General features: G+C 39.8%; 1 protein-coding gene across 2 annotated transcripts in view; it reads right to left on the bottom strand.

Annotated features, from left to right (window-relative positions):
* ttyh2 (tweety family member 2) overlaps window positions 1-17,149 on the bottom strand; it is a 64,601-nt gene that overhangs the window by 23,437 nt on the left and 24,015 nt on the right. For both annotated transcript variants that reach the window (XM_034859538.1, XM_034859539.1), the window contains 3 exons: window positions 12,959-13,070; window positions 3,858-4,078; window positions 579-674 (listed from right to left, as the gene is read on the bottom strand). In XM_034859538.1, the coding sequence (XP_034715429.1) occupies window positions 579-674; window positions 3,858-4,078; window positions 12,959-13,070 (429 nt within the window). The remainder of the gene's footprint in view (window positions 1-578; window positions 675-3,857; window positions 4,079-12,958; window positions 13,071-17,149) is intronic.

The following is a 17,149-nucleotide window of genomic DNA, read 5'->3' as shown; positions in this document are numbered from 1 at the left end:
TATATATATATATATATATATATATTTTCTCTTCCTCTTTGGTATAAAAGAAGAATTTAAAGCACAGCAAAAATATTTTTGAACTCATTAATAATAAAATGATTTTGTCTATCAGGACAACAAGATGTGGATGAGAAGGTGTTTCACTGTAAATGCAGTTTTTCTATTTTAAATTGAGTAAAGTAAATGCATCTAGGAGTAACTGAAACTATAAATGGGTTCTAGTTTTAGCTAAGACAATGTACAAGCAATAACCTAGTGATTTGGAAAGATGAACATTTTGTAACAATGTTATTCAGTTTCATGTTGTAACATCTGGACTAATAGAATCTGTAGTGGCGGCTGCAGCAGCACAAATGTATCTAAAACTAAATGAATGTTTCCATGCATTTACTTAGGTCAGCTAATCTCCCAATCAACTACTCCTTGCATCCATCCCGCCCCTGGCTCTTCACCTTCTGTCTTTAGGAAATCCACACATTAAAAAAACATGAAGCCAATTATTTCGCTTTTGTACACAAAAAACAGCTATTCCCTCTATAAATAGTTCAGTTTTACAGGGAGTACATTAGACTCACGTTGTAAGCAGCCAGCGAGACTGCTTGGCCAGCCCCAGACAGGCCAGTAGGCAGATGATCAGGTCCAGGATGAGGATCAGCAGGTAGGTGAGCCACCTGCAGAGACAGAACGAGACCATATACTGTAAAAAAGAGACCCGAAAATTAAACTGCTACTGCTTAATGCATGTCCCTGCAAAGTAAGAAGAGATATGTCAACGGGAAATTCCGGTTGCATGTAACTTAGTCTACCTTTGTCTGAAATCGACGACCCACAATTTATGAACATTTTTAGTGGGACTCTATTTGCATTACCAATGTAAACTGCATATGTGTCTTGTCATAACACATTTGTTTTTTTAAAGCACTGTGACATACAAACAAAACAGAAGTGGGAGTTAAAAACCAGGAGGGGAGAGTATCTTGCTTATTTTCACCTCAATAGACACACGCTGTCATCTGATGTGTGTGTGTGTGTGTGTGAGTGTGTTTGTGTGTGTGTGTGTGTGTGTGTGTTGATGCTTGAGGGTCTAATCCTGTCCAGTATTGCCCTCCTAAGTGTACCCATCTGTTGTGTGAGCAGCGGTCAGTCTATGACCGAACACAAAAAGCCCGTCCAGATGGTTAATAATGGATGGACTCAAATCCATATGGTTGAATCTTTTATGCTGTGAAACAAACAGGGGGATGGGCAGTTATATCACCTTTTCACTCTGATTTATCAATCTACACATCTTATTAAAGTCACCTCCCTTTCTACTCCTTCAGTGTGCGTCTTGCTCTCTTTTTCATTCATACCGCCTGCACTCATCACTCCTCCATTGTTCCCACTTTAAACAATTGTCTGTTCTTTTTAATTACATCTTTAATTTCACATCCATCTGTGTCTCCATCACTCTACAGCATCCTCTTCACATCTCTGTCATCGCTCGTACACTGCTCCCTCTGTATTTTTCCTCCTCCAGTTTTTCACTCTCTTTAATCACCCTCCCCTCTGTCTTGTTTCCTTTCAGTCCCTTTTCTCTTCCTTGCCCTTCTCTCCCTCATCACCACCTCCTTGCTACTTCTTCGTCGTTTCATCTTTTCTCCTCTTGGCAGAGGAATCTGCGTCATCAACATGGACATGGAGGCTCTCGGGTGGCAAAGCCACCGTGTTGGTCTGTGTCATCTTAATCCAATTAGAGTCCAACTGAGTACAGCATAGTGGCACTTAGGGATTGGGGTGGGGGGGATACATCTACAAGCATGTATGATGGAAAAGTGCATGTTCTCAAGAAAATTGTGTTGAATAGCAAGAAGCAGCTCCAAATGTGCTAGCTTAAGTTTTAAAAGTGGATAAGGATTATAGAAATAGCATTTTATTCAACGTCGCGCACAGAGAGGTCAGAGGTCTCCGTCTTCTACCATTAGTGGGTTTTATGGGTTGCCCTGGATCTGGCTGACCTAGAACACACACTCACCAAGGAACCATAAAATCACACGCCTCTTTATTTATACCACAACTTTAATTGTACTTTTTCTTACTAATGTGAAACACTTACTTTTGTATTCTGTAAAGCAGAAAATGTCACATCAATTTTTAAAACACTGAGTGGAAAAAAAATATAAATGAGTTATGTAACTTGCAGAATACATTTTCCCTTTCCTAAGGATAGTTGATTCCACTCTGCTACATGCTACAAGTGCTAGAACCAGAATGTGGGGCACTAACGTGTTGAGGCAGAGAAGATTATTTTCCACCCAGAGTCAGATTTGCCAGTAATAAACAGAGATCGATGGACAACTACAGCCCGACATAAATGTGTAGGTAGTTTGTTAAGAGTTATACAAACAATAAATGATGACGTAAAATAATAGATTAAGGGTAAATAAAAGTGTATCATAAAATCCAGGAGATATAAAAATCTATACAATCTAATTAAATATGTGGCATTGTGACTTGTGAAAGGTAGTTCATGCCACAGTATTCCTTGGTGTCAAATCTGTACTTACGATTTGCAAGAGTAAACCTCAAATGCAAAAAAAAAGGTGTTAGAAAATCCACCTGAATGGAACACACAAGTCCCAGAGCACTGCAAAGCCACAGTGTTTCTAGCTGAAAACATTTCTTTTTTACTGCTGTCAACGTCAAAAACTAATAGATTAAAGTATGAATGAGAATAGAAAGTCTTTTTCTGTTTGTCAGTAACGTATCTTGGCAAACATTATGAGCATACTTGAAGAGTAGATTAAAAGTACATTGAAGATAGGCGGCCAACTTCATGAGTCAAGTCAAAAACTATTTGTTGGGGCATGAGGCAGTGATAATGAGTCATTAACAGCTTATAGTGTCTGCACTTGGTTTACCTTCTCTATTAGTGCTGAGCCATGTGGGTACTGAATTATTGGCAGAGGAGAGGAGTCACATTACAGATCAATGCAAACACACTAGCCTGTCTGTTACCGCAGATTCCACAGAAATACTATCAAGCCTACACATGTACAAAAAAAATGGCAATGTGCCTGTTTCTGCTCTCAGATGTTAAAATTCTGAGTTTAATGAGACAAGATCTAAGATAATAGCGCTAAAAGATTCTGTAGCTGTTTCTATCATTAGGGTCTGTCATGTTGATGCAATGATTGCTAATACATGCATTGGACATTTATTTTCACGCCTGACAACACTAAGTTTGCAAGGGACTTTGCATTTACATAAATGCATGATACACACTTGCCACCACCTTATTTCATCCCATCCACTTAATAGCATGTGATATATTCAGGTCATAAAGTATGTAACCACCAACACATGCATTATCTATTCAACTCCAAAACCAAAGTGGCTCAGGGATTGTTGCCATAAAAGAGACAAGATATTATGAGTTTAAATGTATCTTGCCTCTTTAAGAAGCAAATATGTCTATATTTTACTTAATAACTACTAAAATATGATTGGTCATTCCTGGTTAAACTGAATCTTAGCCCATGGTTAGACGTCGCTCCCAAACAGGCCAAGATTTATTTTATCAAACTGTTTTCTACTGATTTGCTTTTAGAAATGCATGTACATTTTTGACTCCCACAAAGTTTAGGATGGACTATACACTCGAAAATATTCATGGAAGACAACATTTTAAGTTTTAAAGAAAATCCACCCCCTGATTTTCCACTTCAGGAATTTCGCTCCGGACATGTTCCATTTTTGGCGATACTCTCCTCCTGTTTAATGGGAAAACTGCACATCTGTAGCATCATCATACCTGTGAGTGAACAGAGCTCCAGGCCACCCTGCACTGCACAAGCCAACACTTTATTCCTCACCTGTAATACTCTATGTTTGCTGTTTGATCAGCGATAGATGTCAGGTCCACTTTAGCCTCCTCCCAGTCAGGCAGGCCCAGCATCTGTTTGATCACGTTGTCAGCCATCTGCTGCATGAACTGCAGGGTCTGCACATAGTCGCCCCGAGTGGCAAAGATCTCGTCCAGCCTGGCGAGGTGCTGGTGTAGGCCACTCTTCATGCTGCCCATGGTGCCAGTCACCTAGGGCAGAAGAAGAAAGGAGGGGGTGAGATGAATGGTCCAAAAGCACTGCTGCTGGGGGGGATTTACAAGCATGAAGGCTAATGAACTAAACCAATCTTGAGGCATAATAATTTATGCATGGATTAGTAAAAGGAAGTTGATGATTCAGCATCATTCTGGTAACAGAAAGGCACAAGGTTTCTTAAACTGCCACCAGAATAAAATGGCAGTTTAAGAAGATCATGTTTTCCTCCACCTTGCTACAAAAATGATATTGACAGACTTTTCTTTGTGCTGAACACAGCACAGGATCCTGCTTGTGTGGGTGCCTTTGGTCAACTTTTCTGCTTGAGAAAGTTTTCCAGAAAAAAGTGACCAAAGGTGAGATGAGCCCAAACATGAGGCTGGTCTGTGCAGCGTAGCAAAGCAAGGGGGGGCAGTGTTGGAGAGCTGGAACACTGAGTGTGGGTGTCAGTGAAGAGATCCATTTTGAGTAAACTTGGAAAACAGCCAACACTAGAGAGCACAGAGGTGAAATACTAGGCATGCTTGTGCTGGAGATTTGTATTCCACAACTGCTTTTTCCAAAAGATACCTCCCTAATGAGAGCAATAGTTTGTTTACCTGTTGAAGCCATGCAATCATAAAGGAAGTAATCCATTCACCAGCAAAGGAGAATATGACAAACAAAACAAAATAAACTGACTCGTTGACTCATTTCTAGTTTTTTACCTAGTTATTAAGACTGGATTATCTGTGTGAAGTGAACATCTTTTGTACAGGCCCTTCCTTAGGTTTTATTATTCTGTACTTTGCTCAAAGGGAGAAGTTGTTTACAGGGAAATGGCATTCACAGAGACATCCTGCTATTTGATAATTAAATATACTGTGTTTGTCAGGCACGGGATTTGCTGAAGCTGAGGCAAAGAGAGGTTGAGGGGATGTAATTAGTTGGTTTTGCATTCTACGTGCGACCCACACAAGATGGCTAGTAGACAGAGTCTATGCTAGCGGGTCTATGAGGCTGCGCTGAGGAACAGTTGTGCATTGAGCTAAATGCTATTGTCAGCATGCAAACAAGCTCACAGTGACAATGCTAACTTACTGATCATGCTGAGCCAATCATATTTACCAGGTTCAACATTTTAGTTTAGTCTGTTAGCTTAGTAACACTTGCTAATTAGCACTAAACACAAACTACAGTTGAGGCTGAAGGAAATGTTAGTTTTGCCGCAATTTAGTCAAAAAACTAAAGTATTGTAAATTACAGGATCACCAATGTTATCATATTGTATCCTCTAGGGACATTGAAAATCTGTAGCAAACAGTGTTCATGATGCTCCCCAATGTCATTGTGGTGCTAGAGAAAAAGTCAGGGGATCACCAAAGTCATTAGGATACACCCTCCATGAGGAGGCCATGAACGTATGCACCAAATTTAATAGAGATCCATTGAGTTGCTAATGGCAGATTACAGTCGGGGCCAAAGCAGTGAACGATTAACAGGCCAATATTACCATCCCTAGAGCAACACTGCTAGCATAGCAAAAAATATCCATCCATCTATTAGCTAAACCTGCTCATTGCTAACATATGTATGCATTGTAATGGGAAAATTACATAGACAATGATTTTCTTTTCATAATTGTTCATTTATTAAGTGATTTTTCATAATAGGTAAATCCTTCAAATATGCCTCTGAAATATGTGTCTCCTAAAGTAAGTCCTCCAAGGTTGGAGACAGCTAAAAATGTTATGACTCTGCATTTCTCCTGTTTAAGCAAGGTTAGAGCCATGAAGCATTCTAGAGACAAGATAAATCCTTGATTTCTCAGACAGAATGACGGCTACAGTCATTTCTGACGCACTAGAGACGGATGCACGGGGATATAAGGGGGTGTATTATTGTATCCACCGAATACCTAAACCTTTAATCCAGTTTGGAGCCTGTATTTATTTTGTTTCAACAAAGTCTCTTCTTCAACACAAATTCCTCCCTTGCTGAACAGAAACTTCCACAACAGTATGTATGTATGCATGTGTTTAGAAATGAACTAATGTATTCTTTCTGTAAAGATAAAAGAAAAGAAATTGCTCAATAAGAATATTTTTAATGACAAAATCACTCATCTTTATTATTTATAGACAAATCATTTATAGATGTATGAAAATTACCTTTGGCGTCCGTTGTGGCAGTATAAAATGAAGAATGAATTAGCATGAATTAACTTTAAGCAATATGTAGGGCCTATCTTGCACCCAGTGCAACGCAAAACCCGACACAAGTGTCTAGGCTAGTTTAGGACTGACGCAGCTGCCCATGGGCGTGCTGGTCTTACAGGGGTGTGTTAAGGTGCATTCTTGACTTATTGCTATCTTAAGGCAGCGGAAAGTGATTGCACCATTGACCAACAAACACCCGGTCTGAAGTCAATAACGCAGCATTTTATTGTTGAGTTTTGGTGGCACAGTGCTTGTGCCCTATATGATCTGCTTGAACGCTTTCACTTCACGCACGTACAGATCAGTTTCTTCTCCTGAACATCTTCCTTTCCTGCTTAGCAAATCCTCCATCATAATAGCAATAAGCCAAGGTACAAACGCGCCTGGCTTTTAAAATGAATGGGAGATGACACTCTGATTGGTTTACTGCACGTTACGACCAAAACACAAAAAAATCACCTAAGGTTAATTAAGACACTAAGTAAAACCCTTTTAAACCATGCGGTTCAACCTGCAGCATGGACCCTTTTTCCGCCATTAATCTAGCCAAAGTGGATTCATACACACCCTAAACACACCTGTGTCAGGCACTTCACGCCGTGCACATAGATCGTCAAAATAGGGCCATTCCACTTTTCCAATGATCACTGAGACAGGCTCACCTTTCAACAAACAAATCAGAATTATTTCAAAGTCATAATAACAGAAAGATCCTACACTTAGCGGCTTCATTATTTAGATGAGAAAAAAAGATTCATACTGATGCAGCCACTGAGATAAAACTCCCAGGCATGAGGTGCACTGTAGTTTGTTATCTGATCATTTATTGATACCACTTCCTCCTCAAACTGAGCAGATGAAATCAGATGACAATTGAAGGCATGTGTGATCCTTGCCTCATGTGTGAGAATCGTATCTAAAACCCTGGGGAGACAGCCAATCCAGCTAATCTCTACTTTGTCTTGGTCTGATCCTCAGCGTGTAAGTGATCCGCACCGATCAAGAAGATATGATTCCCAGTCCCATACTTCTTAGTCATTATCTCAGTCTGATGTTTGGGGGCATGTTGAAGCATTCTCTACCTCACGTCTTTTAAAACAAACCATTTGCACCAGAGTGTGTTTGGAGCAAAGCTATTTTACTGTGGGAGATTAATTTCTGCTCACTGAAGGGTAAACAACAAACAAAAAAACATAGGAGGTCACAGTGAATTATGAAACTTTGACATTGAGTAAATACGGATGAAAAGTGGCCTTTACCTGAAAAAAATAACCAAGTGCTGTCAAATATCAAAAGTTGATTTGAGCATGAGTAAAGGGAAGATATCATTGATCAATGGGTATAATGTAAAGGTTCTCATTTACATGAGAGTGTATTTATTTTTGAACCTAGGATGTGTGGGGGAGTGGTATGCTCATTTAGTCATTTAGACAAAATAAAAATGCCAAAACACAATTGAAGGGCTGTCAACAGCATGCCAAACCAACAGGCTTGCGAAATACCCATAACCTTAAAGCCATGTTTGGCAATCATGCAAGGGGAACAATGTTTGTCAATCAGAAGACGTGTAGACAACAAAATCACTGAAAACCAAGAGTCTGATCATCTTAACCCTGGAAGACGTTTTTGTATTTTCAGTAACTTAAAACGTAATTGGCGCTTCGACCTAATGCCAAAGTGCATAGAAAAGCTACATATAAAAAAATACCCATAAACGTGTGGACAAGACCCTAACATCCTTCTCCTTGCCTCATTGGCTCTAAGGTCAAATGATACAATGTGATCTCTAATTACATAGAAAAACCTGCTATTTGATTCCATCTTTCACAAAGGCTTAAACTACTACTTTTACTTCATAATAATTCCTATCAGACCACCTATTTTTGTCTAAAATGTAATACAGGAAGATCAGTTTTAGAAATAGACTCTGTTGAATTATCAATAGCTAAGCTTCCATCGACTTGTCAATCGAATTATCTGAAGTTTGGTAAAAAAATAATAATAATGCGAATAAAACTGGTGAAAGTGTGTTTTCATCCAACGGCTTTAAAGCAAATAGAAACCTGTGCGTAATGACATCACATGCTGTTTTGCGGTTACATTGGTATATTGAATCGATCTGAGACATTTTAAGGTGTTTCCATTTATTTTCGCACTGAATCGCACAACATTCAAAGTTTTTCTAGACAAAATGGATTGCGTCATCTACCAATAAATGATCAATATTGCTTGCAAAGTTGTAGTAGTGCTTGTGTGCCGCTGTGAGACAACTCTGTTTTTTGAAACATGTCTTGCTGTTTGAGTGCCTTCCATTTACTCCGGAGGACATACCATGGCTTGTCGTAAGCTTTGTTGGCCATTTCCTTTGCGAGTTACTGATAAATTATGGCATTTATTAGATTATTATCTAAAATAGCTTTTATATTTTGCTTGTTTGCTTTGTCCACTTACATCTGTCTTACAACGTCTTTTCTTTGAGTCGATATTCACGAAATTCAATTGAATTTTACCGATGGCATTTTTCATTTAATATCACATAATTTTGATTAAAACGTGTGAATGGAAACATAGCTTAGGTGAGTGTCTTACCCGCAACATTACAATACTGCCTGTCAGGCTCCACAGAATAAAAATCCCACTTCCTTCACTAGCATTGAAGCTCTATATTTAAGATAAGTTGGAACCTGTACACGGCCTCAGAGGAAGCAATGTTTCAGTGATGACTCTGGAAGCATGAAACAGAAAGACTGGAAGAGAATATTTTTAATTTAAGACACAAACCTCCCAGAGTGTACATTTCTGAGTTTAAAAGATAAGATTTTCATGTGTTTCTAAAAGCTGTATCACACTCGGTACCAGGTTAAGATTGCGCCAGAATCACCTCCACTATATTCTTTACTCGTCCCGTAATCGCTTGATAAATGAGGACCAATGAACGTATTTGTTCATGTAAAAAAAAGGTTAAAACATAGGATTAAATCCTTTTCCTGCTCTAACTCATCTCATCTCTGCTTGTAAGTGGAGAGACATTTCTTCAATTAAAATTGAATGTGGGAGTTAGAGCGTGAATTGGAACATGGGTCTGAAATGCCTCATCAGCTCGGTCACCGCAAAGATAGAGACCATCTTCACCGATGGGTTACGACACTCAGCAAAGCATCCCCTTAATAATATATTCTATCCTACCTCCTTTTCTCCTTCTCAGATACTTGATGACCACAGTGCTTTTAAGAAGTTGCCCTGTATGGGTTTGTTGATGAACCACTGGGCGGGCATTCAATCCAGACCTTTAGAAAACCAATAGCCCACACAGCAAAGTTTCTTAACCCAAGGAAGGAAGTGGGCTCATCACTCTAAAAATGGTTTGCTGTGAATACTCTGATACAGATGAGAGTGGTTCCCACAACTCAAAGAATGACTCTACCTTAGTTCTTAAGAGAGCTAGAATTCACACAGATGTGAAAGTTGGTTGGCTACAAGGATGACCTCTGGCCCAGCGTCAGTACTTTCCTTTCAGCTTTCTTTGGGAGTGAGAAGGTCAGCAAAGGTATATCATCACTCATATCTCAATTGGATTACACCTGCCAGCACATATATTAAAACACACATCCAGATGTCAAAGAGGTCTTTACATTTGCACCCAGAGATGGTAGCTGTTTAATGAGTACTTTCTGTTTCATAAAGAACTCAGGAAAAGGTTGTGTCTCTTCTTCTAGAATACAAAACACTTTTTTCTTTTCTCAGCCATTATGAATAATACACCAAGAACCTAAGATACTTGATCACCTTTAAGGAGCGCCCATGTTCACAAACATGCATGGTCTTTCTTGTTTTTTTGAGGTTTTCTCCCACACGAAAGAGAAGCCGGTTGTTAGAAGTCCTAGGAACATTTGTCACAAAGTTCATTGTCTTTAAACCTCTTCCCCAAAAGAAAAAAATCATTAAGTTCCATTCCATTTCCATTCATAATCGTTCCTTCACCTTATAAATAACTTATTATTTTGATGTTATTATGTATTAGAAGAATGCTGTCTAACTGCAATCATGTAGTCAGCCAACTTCCAAACTGTGTTTGAGCTCTGGCCAAATGCTAAGTGACTAACCCAGACGTTGACCCTGTCCGTTGGGTGACTGTCGGCTGCCAAACCCTCTCACAACACCCATCTCCAAACAATGGAGTTATTATTAGTGTGGCTGGTAAACCCTTCAAATGTCACATCAGTCCCATTACAGCAGCGATAAAGCATCCCTGATTGGTCACCTTCCAGCCTTGTTGATGTTTTTTTTGCATCTCTGTTCAAATGTAATGTCTCCAAATTGTACCTCTCTCAGTATGCAAATGTTTTGGCTAAATGATATTCTCAGTAAGATCGATGGTGTGCATTCCTGTGTGAGTAGGCATGTGTTCATAAACACATCATATGCATATATTCCAGACTGTAACTAATCAAGGTCTCAACAGGAGCTGGGAAAAAGCATCTAGTAATAATGAGTCCTTCCTTTCCTCTCTTATATACTGAGTCTTTAGAAGCAAAATCACTTCTTAACTCTCCTGAAGCCGGTGCTAAAAGGCATTTGTGTTGGCCAAAAGGCAGTGAGGCCTTCATTGTCAATGATTTCAATACAGATTTCTATCCGGACTCTGCCAATCAGACAGGCTAGCATTGGTCCTTGTTCTTCCCCATCAAACACTTTTGTCTCCTGGGCTCATGGTTGATTAGGTGGGGGGTGACTGGGAACTGTGTGCGGCACACTGGGCTCTTTGTCCTACTCAATACTAGACTTCTTAACAGTCTATAGCTGCGTGCAATGAACTCACTCATCCACACACAAACAGGCGAGCACACTCACGTGCACAAGCTTCTAAAATAAAGGCCACCATGTCCAATTATGGGTTTGCACAAGTTCACACATCCCGGGGGGATACACTGACAAGTTTTCTGATGAGCTATATGTTAATGATTTCTCTCCTCTTGCTAATATGACTTTGAGAAATGAACGTAGCAAAGTGTTTTACAAGACTAACAGGAGCAATTCATAGAATGTGGACACGACAAAGAGATGTATCTATCCGTCTGTGTTAAGGTATTACAAGCTTAACATGTGGTTGGATCAATTAAAAGGAATAAATCTCTAAGGCCAACCTGTTTATGTGTTATGTTGGCCGGTAATGCACGTCACATGAGAACTAATCCCAACTGGCAATCTACAGCAGCTCTACTGATCTTCCAACATCACTAATCACAGAGTTCTTAGATGTTTCCATTTTGAATTATGGATGAAGTGCATCCATCAGAGCCAGCTAAGAACTACTCTCCATTAAAATCTGAGAATGTGTTTCCTCATCAACTGCGTAAGGAGTCCTAACATAATGCTGTGGGCTCTTTACCCTCACAGCAAAGTATTTATGACTAAGACCATGTTGAGTCACCACACTAAGTGGCTCACATACCATCACATTAATCTCCATTACCGCAGATGAAGACTTAATCCCTACTCTTCGACAGCAAGTCACCCAGGGTGTCTGCCCGCGCTTCCACACCATCACAGGACCACTGATGGTCACGCACAGCTGATGTGTACCACCACTACATCAAAAAAAGGCAGTTATATGGTTTAAACAGTTTCAAGTTAATCTTAAGTAAAGTCTCAAGTCAGTATGTACAAATCTAAAGTCAATCCCTACTTTAATTAATCTCCACAAGCCTTTTGTACTACTCTTAAAATGAGTATCTAAGGCAAACTGTACAAGTTCCAAGCCAGGACTTAGGAAAAACTGCACAGGTCTCGTTCAGTCAAGAGAAGTCTCATTTCTCACGTCAAAGCAAATCTTTTTGAGGTCCATATTGATTCTTAAATTATCATTTTTTGAGTCAGTTCTGAGTCATGCCAAAGTCTCACGTGTACAGCTAGCAGAACACAATACTGTCAATTGCCAAGCCAAATTGCCCATGTACTTATGCTAATAGTGTTGACAGGTATTTAACTTTATTATTACTTTTTACATTTTCTCAAACATTGGGGAGAACATATCCAACTGTTTTGACTTTTCTGAGTGTGACTCTTGACTGAAAGGAGAAAAATGCCTTGTCATAAGTGGGAAATGTGTGAGACAGTGAGCTACACTTTGGTGTTTGATGGGAAGTGAGGCAGATAAAAATAGAAAAGGATCATGCAAACATACTGAGCTAAAGTGAGAAAAAGAAAGTCACAGGGCGATGCTTTGTTCCTGCTGAGGCCACAGCGGCTGGGGGAAGGCGGAGAAGGGAGGGGGAGAGTGTGTGAGCTGTCTGTCTGGGAGCAAAGAGTTTTTGTGCGGAGAAGATGTCAATTTGTGTGTAGCGGTAAAGAGCCATAAAAAGACTATAAAAACATTTAAAGACATACTAAATTGAGTCCTCTGGGCTTTCCTCCTGTGTGTGTGTGTGTGTGTGTGTGTTTGTGTGTCTGAGTACATCACAGAGCATTGCTAAAGCCTTCACTCAGAGCTGTTTGTTTCTAACTAGATGGGGCGCTCATCTATAAACTGCACGTCTTACAAAATAGCACAATCTAAAAGTTTTAAGTTTTTTTGTAACCTTTTTAACTAAAAACATGATGCCACTGAGTTCACCAAGGGACGTTATGTGTTTATGTGGGAGACATTCATCAAATGACACCAAATGTTTTACCTACCAGACTGTCCACGCCACCCAGCGTGTGATTGACGTTGTACAGGGAGTAGGTCAACTGGTACACACCGTCATTGGTCTCACTGTTGCCATAGAAACCCACACCCACTGCAATGCTGTAGAGAGAGGAGGAATAGAGGGATAGGTAAGCCTTTGATGAACTGAATGAGAGGAGAAGGGAACATCAGCGCTACATGGCTTGTAAGTCCTGTATGTCAGGGGTGATGTCTTTTTCAGTCACTGAGGTTTGTCAGTTATTAGAGCCTTTAAAATTGGGTTAATTAATTCTAATAATTCATTTTGTTTACTTAGGAAATGAATGCAACCGAGACAATAACAATTTTCTGTCTGTTATAAAACACTGTGCCATCCTGCAATATAGAGATATACTTCCTACAGGCAATGTGGAATAACAGAAAAACACCACCTACACAACATGTGAATACTTCATGGGATCTTTATCCCATTTGGGTATTATCATAAAGCAGTATCATCAATTTCTCCATCAACCCTGACTTTTAGATAAACAGGGGAAAAATGCAAAAGGTAATGAGGCACAGTCTCTGAATTGAGAAGGAAATGTTATTTTGTCTATTCAACAGTTAATTGTCAAGGTGAGCGCAGTCATCCGTACAGAAGTAATGACAGTGGATTGAAACGTTGTGTTTCTTATTGAAGCACCTTTGAGGCCTCACACACAACTAAGGTCATGAGAAGGATACAATTAGATTCATTCAGAGTTTTTGCTTTGACCATAAAACAGCTCTTTGCTGCACCACAATCTCCTCTCCCTCTTTTAATTTTTGTACATTGTTTTAAGAAATACACAAAGAAAAGTGACAGAAACTGAAACCTGCATGCAGAAAAAACATTTTTGTGACATATTTATGCAATCCTCAGAACTGAATTGTTCAATACTGAAGCAAAAAATAAATATTCTGTATCTATAAAGCACTGGAGCTGTGAGAAACTGTTGAGATTTCTGTGTTCATTTATGTAAACAACATCTCTTTGAACCAGAACTGATACAATGCAGGGGGTTTTGGAACGTTTGTGCATAATTTGAAACTGCTTTTGCATATTCAGTCATCCAAGGATTATAATTTGTTCAGCTGGAGCATCAGCACAAACAAAATAACCATGAACATAAATGCACACTCCTAAGCAGTCTGTCTAAGTTTCTTTTGTCCTGTAGCATTTTTCTGTTATATGATGGGATGTGAAAGCAGCTACAAGAATATCTCGGCAGATATGTCCATATTACGTCAGGGTTGAATTAGTCTTGCTTTGCCAGACCATCCACACGCTACGGAGCAGAGGAGGGTCTGGCTAGTCTACACAGCATTCCGGGATGGGAGTAAAAAGTGCTCTAGTTTATTGGCATTCTATAAACCAATCACAATCGTCGTGGGCGGCGCTAAGCTCTGCACGAAGCCGCTGTAAAATAGTCGTGCGTGAGAAAAATCATATTGGACAGATAGTCCGGCTAGCTGTCTCAATTTACCCTGCTGAGATCGGAGGAGCATTTAACCGTAGTTCTCAGAAATCCACCGGAGTTTAACATTCCAACACAAAGAAAGTGGAAGGAAACGGACATTGGCATAAATACATGAAATGCATTAAACGTCAAGGATATAGACTATGGACGATTTACCAAACTACAATCCTGGCGCAGTAAAATGCCAAGTTTTTCCCGTTGTGTTTTTAAGCTGAGGCGACCCGCGTCACCTGAAATAATGACCATCCGTGGGGAAAATATTACCCATTAATGGAAGTAAACATTAAGCTTTAAGGAACTTTAGAGCATTGTTTTCCCTAAAGCTTAATGTTTAGTTCAGCAAAGGCTGCAAAAGTGACTGGAATGTGTAAGGTTCTTGGTTTGACCATTTCACAGTCACACAGCACACTTAATTGATCATAAGATGAGAGACAGTCTGGAGCTGTAATACACAGGGGATGAAGGCTTAGCACCTCGGTTGACATATTTCCTGGGGGAGGGGGGGAAGAGGTCTCACAATACACAGAATCATCAAGTACACCATAGCTACCTCCATTGCAATCCAATTCAACAGCCCTGAAGTGAATCCTACTTTCATGAAACTTGGCAGACCAGTGTAAAGTGTCTTAGTCCGAGGTGTTTGGCCAACCCGTGCCTCCGGAGCACATTCAATGGTTTGAACACCGTGATGCCCCATTTGGTGTTTTGGTGAAGGTTGTGGAGAGCGCTGTCTAACATGTTGCTCTAAAAACTCTGATGTGTTTAATTGGTTTAAAATCCAGTGGCTGCGTAGTACAACATTAACAATGTGTATCTGTATTGATTGTTTGCCCACATTTATGCAGGTTTATCCTTCAATTGACAGCTTGTACTGTATGGAAGTGGTCATTTTAGAAGCAGTAGTTTTGTGGAGCTGTTGAACTGTACTGCATTATATATAAAGGTGTTTCTTGTCTCTTACATTGATACTTCAGTTTTGACTCAGAGTTCACTACATCAATGCCAGTAAATAATAGACAGGGAGGAATGTACTGCTTAACTGGGATCCAATTCACTCAGTTGAGAAGATGCAGTGTGTGCCTGGTTGATTTATATAGATCAATATTTTAATACCTCATTAACTCTACAAGGTTTTATAAGCATGGTTGCCTATTCACTTTTCTAATAAACCATGAAACATAAACTGGACACAAAATGATCTGATCTTTTAATCGCAGCCTCCATTTATAGCTATCCCACAATTTATTTTAACCACGTATTTATTACTCAGCTGTTTATGTGCTACTTTTAGCTATCTATTTCAACCATTCATCCAATAAACTAATTAATGATATGACATGGAGACATATCATGCTCATTTTCAGGTTCAAACTTGTATTTTCGGTTTCTACTAGAACATATTTACATGTTTTATTGTTTAAAAAACACCTTATTTTTCCTATACTATCTGTCTGAATATATACAGTACCTGTATTCAGCCTCTGTCTGAAATGCTCCTTTTTAACGCCCGCCTCTTTAAGCCCCCCTCCCGAAAAAAGCCAATCTGCTCTGATTTGCTTGCGAGAAAAATATGGCACACCTGCATGTTCCTAGTCTGCCCAGAATAAACTGTCTGTCTTATTTCACAGTTTGTGCATTGGTAGGCACCGCAGACACCCAAATGGATGGACATGCACTGAAAAAGTGAGTTTTTTTATCGTGCTAATTGTTTACTTTAAAGCAGAGTCCACAGTGATTTCTCCACAACAATCTTTCCATGTATCCCAAAGTAACTGCAGCAGTGTCCTCTGGTTGCTTTTAAACACCACTGTCCCATCATACTCATACATTGTGCCCCAGATGAAGGCCAGAGGCAGCTCAGGTCAGTGCCAAAGGGATAATAACCAGGAGTCAGCCTAATTGAGACTTGAGAGCAGTCCCCTTAACCTGGTTGCTTCCCCTGACTCCTCCTCGATGCTCCAGATAAGTGTTAAGCAGAACAGAGGGACTGTAAATCCACTGTTAACAATGCTTCCTGCAACGTTCGTCTGGAATCACTGAAGTCTGGCAGAGCTGTTGTAGCTGCGCAGCAGTGTGGCGGTAGATGCTGAGCGCAGGTGGAGCAGAACAACGGGGCAGTTTTATTAATCAGTACAACAAGGACTCAGCCTCATTAACTGACCCCCTGCAGGTAAAACCACCCCCTCTGCAGATTTTAATAGAACCCCCAGGGAGGAGATTGGAGAAAGGGAGGAGGGCATACACTTAAGACAGAATAGACATGAAAAAAGCATCAGTTTGGAGAGAGACAGCAAGAGACAGATGCAGACAGACCTCAAGACATACTGACAGTGCTACAAACAGAACGTACACACTGAATATATGGAGGCAGGGAGACAGACAGTTTATAACAAATAATATGACGCATAAGTATAACAAACAGAGCAAAACAGAGATAACATAGAGGAGAAGATTTGCCTTGCTTAATGCACCCACATTAAATACCAATCTACTGCTAATGACACATACACTAGTACACTTTATTTGCAGTAAATGTATTGGGTAAAAGTAGCAGGAAGAAACATGGACTCATTTGAACTGTGCAAGTGTTTAAATGGTAGAATCTAATTACTATAAGAAAACTGGGGACAGAAAGATTGTGCAATGAGAGAGAATATCTCTTGTTTTCTACCCCTTTCAGTTCCATTAGTGCTGCTC

Source organism: Etheostoma cragini, chromosome 21, assembly GCF_013103735.1.
Source record: "Etheostoma cragini isolate CJK2018 chromosome 21, CSU_Ecrag_1.0, whole genome shotgun sequence".
NCBI lineage: Eukaryota > Metazoa > Chordata > Actinopteri > Perciformes > Percidae > Etheostoma > Etheostoma cragini.
Note: the sequence above shows the minus strand (reverse complement) of the source record. Positions and strands in the feature narration are given on the sequence as shown.